Source organism: Pituophis catenifer, unplaced genomic scaffold (assembly GCF_029215685.1).
Source record: "Pituophis catenifer annectens isolate HBS135680 unplaced genomic scaffold, rPitCat1.0.hap2 SCAF_15, whole genome shotgun sequence".
NCBI lineage: Eukaryota > Metazoa > Chordata > Lepidosauria > Squamata > Colubridae > Pituophis > Pituophis catenifer.
Window position 1 is genome coordinate 17,428,523 of NW_027256895.1, and position 7,477 is coordinate 17,435,999.

Genomic DNA, 7,477 nt, shown 5'->3' on the forward strand with positions numbered 1-7,477 from the left:
ACCACCTTTGCCCAACCAGATAGTAGTCAGATTCTTCCTTTCCTTGGATTTCCTTGGTGAGTATGTCCATCTCAGCATGTTCCATGACTTTGGATGTTATTCTGTGTTGTGTTGGGACTTCTTCCAGTTTCCAATTTTGTGCATAAGTGATCCTTGACACAGTCAGAATATGTGTGATTAAATATATTATTTCTTTTTCATAATTACGTGTAAATATGCCTAATTTCCGGTTTTAATGGTACTTTTTGAGTTGTTATTTCTTCCAATTGGGTTTTAATATTGTTCCAGAATTGTTTGGCTTTGGGACACGACCACCACATGTGGTAGTATGTCCTTTTTTGTGCTTTGCATTTCCAGCAGAGTGAGGATGTATTGGGAAACATTTTTGAGATCCGTGCCGGTGGGAGGTGCCATCTATAAAACATCTTGTAAGCATTTTCTTTGCACGGTACTGATACTGTTAGTTTGCTGTTAATTTTCCATAATTTTTCCCATTTATTTAATTCTATAGGGTATCCGAAATTCGTCGCCCACGTGATCATGTTTTCTTTAACTATTTCCTCTTCTAATTTATATGCCAATAGGAAGTTATAGTTTTTTGTTATTAATTTCTCATTGGCGCCCAATAAAATTTTGTCTAACTGATTTAGTTCTTTTTCGATTCCGAATTTTTCCATATCTGTTTTATATCTGGATTTTAATTGTAAGTATGGCCACCAGTCCATTTCCACACCTTGAGTTCTTAATTCTTCTATTGTTTTTAGTTTTCCTTCTTCATTTAAGAGATCCTGATATGTTTTCATTTTATTTGTGTCCATTGTATGGAGTCAGCGGAGAAATATAAGGCTCAAGCCGACAAACATCGGGGTCTCCAGCCGCCTTTCCGAATAGGTGATAAGGTGTATTTGTCAACCAAGTACCTAAAATTGAGAGTGCTCAGCAAGAAGTTTGGACCCAAATTCATAGGTCCCTTTCCTATAGTGAAAGTGATTAACCCAGTGACTGTCCAACTTAGGCTCCCTCGCATATTAGGGAAAATACACCCCGTTTTCCACAGCAGCTTATTGAAACCTGTTAGAAAATCCACCCTCAGACCTTTGTCAGCTGCTCCACCCCCTCCTTTAGTAATACAAGGGGAGACTCATTATGAGGTGAAGAGAATCTTGGACTCTAGACTTTACAGGGGCCGATTGCAATATTTGGTACACTGGAAAGGCTACCCTTTGACTGAAGCTACTTGGGTTAAGAGTTGGGATGTGAAAGCTGATGTGCTCGTGAAACAGTTTCATGACACATTTCCTGACAAACCGAAAGGTCCTCCTGGGGGGGGGGCGAGGGGGGTTAAAGGGTTTGGTGCTAAATGTTAACCCCTTCTTTTGTGTTTTGTCTGTTTTGTTTTCAGGATGTGATTCTTTCTGCAGGGGGGGATGCCTGTCAGCCTTGGAAGCCATATTAGGCCAGAAGCTTCAATGCTGCCACCTCCTCATGTGTAGGAAAGTAGGAGGGGGGATTTAGGAGAAGGGAGTTAGTTGACATAATAGCGTTCTTCCTATTGGTCAAGGTCAGGGTGAGCCAGCACCTGGAGGAGGAGTGGCCAGGGGGTGGCTTGAGGTGGAACGGATGACGATTGGAGCATGTGACCGAAAGGGGAGAAAGGGGTTGGTTTTGGAAGCTTTGTATTATTGAAAGAAAGCCCGGGTTTTTCAGATTCGGGATTTCCCAGATGTGCCAGTTTCCCTATTGCTAGTAAAGAGAACTTTGGAAAATGCCTGCTTCAGTGTCTTTACTGGGAGTCGGGGGGTTTCTGGAATGCTGACACTAAGTGCTATTGCTATTGCTATCTTCTTATAGGTATTTGGCTTTAGATCAGCAGACATTTCAAGGATTGAACAAAAATCCCACAGACCTAGACAGTTTTTTATGTAATTAATAACTTTAATTCCATTTCTGTTGTGGAGGAATGAAATAATACAACCAAGCTGTATCAAATACTTGAAAATGAAAAATCTTGGTGCAAACTATTTACTTATGGTTAACTTTTAACTCTTCAGTTTTTCCCCCTTTTTAGCTGTTCCTTGTTATTTAAATCAGGCCTCAACAGAATAATGTAACATTTTGGGAAGAAGATGAAAGCCAGTAACCCCCCACTGGAGCACAAAATGGAGAAGATCTCTACAGCCACCATATATTTCCCCTTTGTGCTCAAGTAGGTTGGAACAAAGGACAGCCAGACACTGCAAAAGACCAACATGCTGAAGGTGATAAATTTGGCTTCATTAAAGGTGTCCGGTAACTTCCTGACCAGGAAAGCCACCAGGAAGCTGATAATTGCCAAGAGACCCATAAAACCAAGGACACAGTAGAACATGACGGTTGACCCTTCCTTACATATCAATACAATTTCCTTTGGCATGGAATACATGTCAACATCTACAAATGGGGGAGAGGTTGATAGCCATACTGTACAAATAATGGTTTGAATAAAAGAGCAAGAAAGGACAATAGAAAGACCCAGTCTCTTCCCCATCCATTTTCTAATTCTGGATCCCGGCTTGGTAGCCATGAAAGCAAGAATTACAATGATAGTCTTTGCCAAAATGCTAGAAACTGCTACAGAGAAGATGATACCAAAAGTAACTTGCCGAAGAAGGCATGTCCATTGACGAGGCTGACCAATATATAGCAAAGCACAGAGAAACGAGAGCAGGAGGGAGATGAGAAGAATGTAGGTGAGGGTCTCGTTGTTGGCTTTCACAATAGGGGTGTCATTGTGTTTAATGAAGAGCCAGAGCAGCAAAATAGTAATAATAGAAAAAGTAAGAATAAAGCTGGTAAAAATGTTCCCCAGCATTTCTTCATAGGATAAAAATGTTACATATTTTGGAAGGCAGCAAATTTGCTTCTCATTTGGATAATGATCTAGTGGACACGGAAAGCAGTTGTCCATGTCTGTGGGGAAAGAGAAAAAGGCTTTTATTCTATATATAGCCGTGATGGCAAACCTATAGCACGTTTGCCTGAAGTGGCACATGGAGCCATGACCGCTGACATGCGTAGCGTCACCCGATCCTCTTCCGGGTTTCTGGCGTGCATGCAATGTGGCAATGCTGGAAACCGGAAGAGCTAGTCTTCTGGTTTCCGTTGTGCGCATGCATGCTGGGCAGCTGATAATTGCACATGTATGCGCGCCAGTAACCGGAAGACAAGCTGAAACCAGAAGTTCATTTCCTGGCATGCGCATGCCTACTAGGTAGCTTTACTTCTGGGGTGCATCAGCACTCAGTGCCAAAATATTACTGATATATAGATTTCTTGAAAATGATATTGGAATAATCAGATCTGTTTTAACTGTTTATCCATATAGACAGCTGCATGATGGACAACCTGGGTACCTCAGCAAATCATCAGTCATGATCCCAGACTACTAGTGGGCAACCATTCCTCTATGTACTATCTCTTACCCTTCTGATTCGAAATCTTCTCTGTTGGACAAGGAAGGCAATCATAGCAGCAAAATGGTTTCCCTTCCTTTTTGGCCTTCCTGTAACCTGGATGACAATGGTCATTGCAAACAGAAAGAGGCTTTGTCTACCGAGAAAAGAAAGAGAAGAAGGTTTTCCATCTTGCAAATATGCATATCTACAAATAACCAGAGAAACGTGTGCTTTCATAGGTGAATAATTCAAAAAAAAAAAATCATATATGACAACTTATAATGAAGAATCCTCTAGGGGAAAATTGTTTTTCAATTTTGCTTATGGGTATCCAGAAATTCATATAGGGAGTGATAGCTAGGCAATGAGTCAGATTAAAGAAAAGTGACCTGATGTATATCTGCACCAATCAAATGGCGTTTAACCAGGGGTGGGTTCTACTTACCTTTACTACCGGTTTGCACATGCACAGATCATCCATTATGATGTCTGGGCGGGTGGGTGGAGCCTCCCGCCGCTTTTACTACTGGTTCACAAGAACCGGACAGAACCGGGAGCAACCCATCACTGGTTTAAACGTCGTATTTTGAATTTATTATCATTTCTCAGTGACATATAGAGAGTGATAGCTAAGCAACGAGTCAGGTTAAAAGAAAAGTGACATGATGTATATCTGCACCAATCAAATGGTGTTTAAACGTTGTATTTTGAATTTCTTAGCATTTCATAGTGACATTTTCTTTATTATTGATTTTCCTCTTACAAGTTTTCAATTAGAAATGCTTCAATTGGAGATGGTAACTCAAATGAATGAATATAGCTCCCAAATATATTTAAGTCATGATTCTAAATGGAAACCATGGTATAATTGAATGCAATCGAATAAATGTGACATTCCTGCATGGGCATATTAAGCAAGAAGAGGTTGCATGCTTATCCTGAAATATATGATTACTGCATAATGATACTTTATGTAAAAGGCCATAGTTGAACTTTTCATGTTTTATTGGATTCTTTCTCCTATGTCTCATGATCTGACATTCTTTTCTAAATTTTCTCTGTATTTTCAGACAACTTTCTGAGTAGTTGAAGAATAGTTACTCCAACAAATTATTTTCTTAAAGCTTTTTAAGTCTTGAATAGAACTCAAAGATTTACAGGACCTACCTGATTAAACCACTTTGGCCAGATTATGGATTCCTCTGAAATAGTAAATGTTTTTTCTGTGAGAGACAAGGGTTGTATGTCTCCAACTTTGACTCTAAGGAAGGAAAGGTTTGGGAAGGTTACCCAGTTGATAATATCAAATCCAGTTTCCACTTCTCCATTTTGATTGAAGAAAATTGTTTCCCCAACACTGTTGTTAAATGAAATGATTTTCAGAAAATGGTTGAGCTGAAGAGAGAAGAGGAAATACAGGATATATTTAATGACATTGTTCTTTTCTCTTTAAGTTTGTTTCATGTAAAACAAATAGGCAGAGAACAGGACTTCGAATAGTGTTCTAGGAAAAATGAAGAAATTAGGATGACTAAATTCATTTTCTGAGAAGGCCTCAAGTTTTTGTTTGCTTGATACATGTTACTATGCAAGCTCATGCATATCACTAATTGGTTGTGAATTGTGCCTGTGTGGTTAGATCTCAATACATAGGAACTCTCAGGCAAATTTCCTATTACTGGCCAGGTGCCTTCCCTGACACCACATGGAGTCTGCAACATATTTTTTTTTTCTTTGCTCCCTAGGAGAGAATCATCTGTCCTATCCAGAGGTGGTATTCAGCCGGTTTGGACTGGTTTGGGCGAACCGGTAGTGGCAACCTATGGGTGGGCCCGCCCCCCGCCCCCCGCCCCCCGCCCACCTGCCCACCTGCCCAGGCGCAATCCCGTCCTATATCGCTGTGTTTTTGATGCCTCATGCATGTGTGGACAGTGCGCGTGAGTGAATTGCTGTGTTTTGTGATGCCGCATACATGATATGCATGCTCACATTTCCGGTGCTGCGCAAACCGGTTGCTACAGTATGTAAAGCCCACCTCTGGTCCTACCTAGGATTGAACTCTTAACTTTCTGAGTGGGAGGCGAGAATCTTCACCACTAGGCCACCACACCACTTATTATCTATCTGCAGCTGGTTCAACATATTTCTAAATGTAAAACTGAAGTTGTTTGGAACCTACAAAAATCACTAGTATACTCTCCGCTGAACAACCATGGAAGAGTTAAGTAGAAATGCACCCTATTTAAAAAGATACATTCTACCATTGTGAAAAAAAAAAGAGTTTGAGAACCAATACTAGTTTTCATGGCTGGTATTTATTAGGTAATATTGGGTTTCAGCGATTAGTGACATGGTCTAGACAACAGATTTCCTGATGTTTCACCAACAATTGCTATGAAATAGACCAGTTTGTCTCTGAAGATATATGGCACATTTGTTAATCAGCTTTCCATTCCTACTCAGCCCATATATACATCTGAAATTTTAAACCACATGAGCTACTGTATTTTTGGAGTATAAGACACACTTTTTTCCCATCTAAAAGAGGCTGAAAATACATACCCCGAATGTAACCGTACCCACCCGCCTCTGCTTGTCCTTTTCCTGGCTGCAGAGATTGCCACCATTGTCGGTGGCTTGTGTTTTTGGGCTCTGCACGTCGCATTTTCAGCCTCCAAATGCTCCATTTGAGAGGCCTTCAAGGCTGCGGAGATTACCAAAGCACATCACTGCCGATCACCGCCCAAAAACGCAATGCGTTTGGAGGATGAAAACGTGATGTGCAGCACCCAAAATGGCTACCCAAACAGCTGCTGCCTTCTCTTACCCCTTCTGTGCTTTGCCTGCTTTAGTCACTGGAGCTCCCTCCGACAATCAGCTGTTTTTCTGAAGCTGTTTTTCAGCCCCAACATGAGCAAAGTGATCTTCTGTGTTTTGCCTGCTTTTCTAATTGCTGCTCACTCCGACGATTAGCTGTGCTTTAGAAGCTGTTTTTTAGCCCCAACCAACCCCAACCTCAAAACTAGCAAGCAAGCTAATGTGCTGAAGCTGACCAGGCTAAGAACGCTAGCTAGATGAATACCTGGTAGGCAGATTTTTTTTCTTATTTTCCTCCCCAGAAACTAAGGTGCATCTTATACTTAGGTGTGTCTTTTACTCTGAATAATATGGTACTTTAAAAATGGTTCTTGTCACAAAGGAACTATAATACAAAACAATATTTTTATGTTTAGTATAGAATGTCTCTCATGAGACACGCTGATCTAATTGAAATCAGTTTGTCCAAGACATTACCTCCCACAGGTGTTGAGCCAGCAAGCTATGGATTGCTTCAATGACACTCTCTGTTTTTTTCAATTGAAATGAAAGCATGTTGTGCAAAGCATATGCCACAGCATAGACTGCATTATAGACGCTGTAGCTATGGGAAGTCATGCTCATTTCAAAAATAGATGCTGGGAGATTCTCCAGTTTCTCCTTACCAGTGCAGGAGACCCTTCCTTGCCTGTCTATCGTGGACTCGGGAAAGAAACATCCAAAGGCCTCTTCCCAAAAACCCTGAATGAAGCCATCTTCTCCTTCAAAGCTAGCATTTATCAACCGAAGAAAGTCAGTGAATCTCGGGACCTCTTTTGAATGAACTGCTAAGGACAGGGCACCATGAAGCAAGTCTATGCCTTCCTTCCTTTGAAAGGGGAATGATGTGAATTCCATCTGAGCCGTCATAAGGTAAACCCTTCCTTTTGCCATTATTGATACATCCTCATATGTTGACAATGTGGAAAACATTCTGAAAAATACCATGGTCTCAATTTCACCATAAACAATGGATACATTAGCAATGCTTTTAATAATAGCATGATACTGATGTATTCCCTCCGCCACCATCTTATCAATATCAGTAACTGATGTGATTATTGGGAATAGTTCTATATAATCAAAGCAGATTCCTCTCTGAGAAAACATAGGAAGTGCATCCTGGACAAATCTCTCTCCATTGTTATCATTGTCATAGAGTACCCCAATCCATGTCCACTGGAAAT

At 40.7% G+C, this 7,477-nt stretch overlaps 1 protein-coding gene across 1 annotated transcript; it reads right to left on the reverse strand.

Moving 5' to 3' along the window:
- Positions 1–2,047: 2,047 nt before the first annotated feature.
- Positions 2,048–7,184, reverse strand: LOC139324496 (vomeronasal type-2 receptor 26-like). The gene is made up of 4 exons (XM_070954207.1): positions 6,729–7,184; positions 4,602–4,829; positions 3,462–3,588; positions 2,048–2,949 (listed from the first exon to the last, which is right to left on the reverse strand). The coding sequence occupies exons 1-4, from the start codon at positions 7,182–7,184 to the stop codon at positions 2,048–2,050; spliced, it is 1,713 nt and encodes a 570-aa protein (XP_070810308.1).
- Positions 7,185–7,477: the final 293 nt, after the last annotated feature.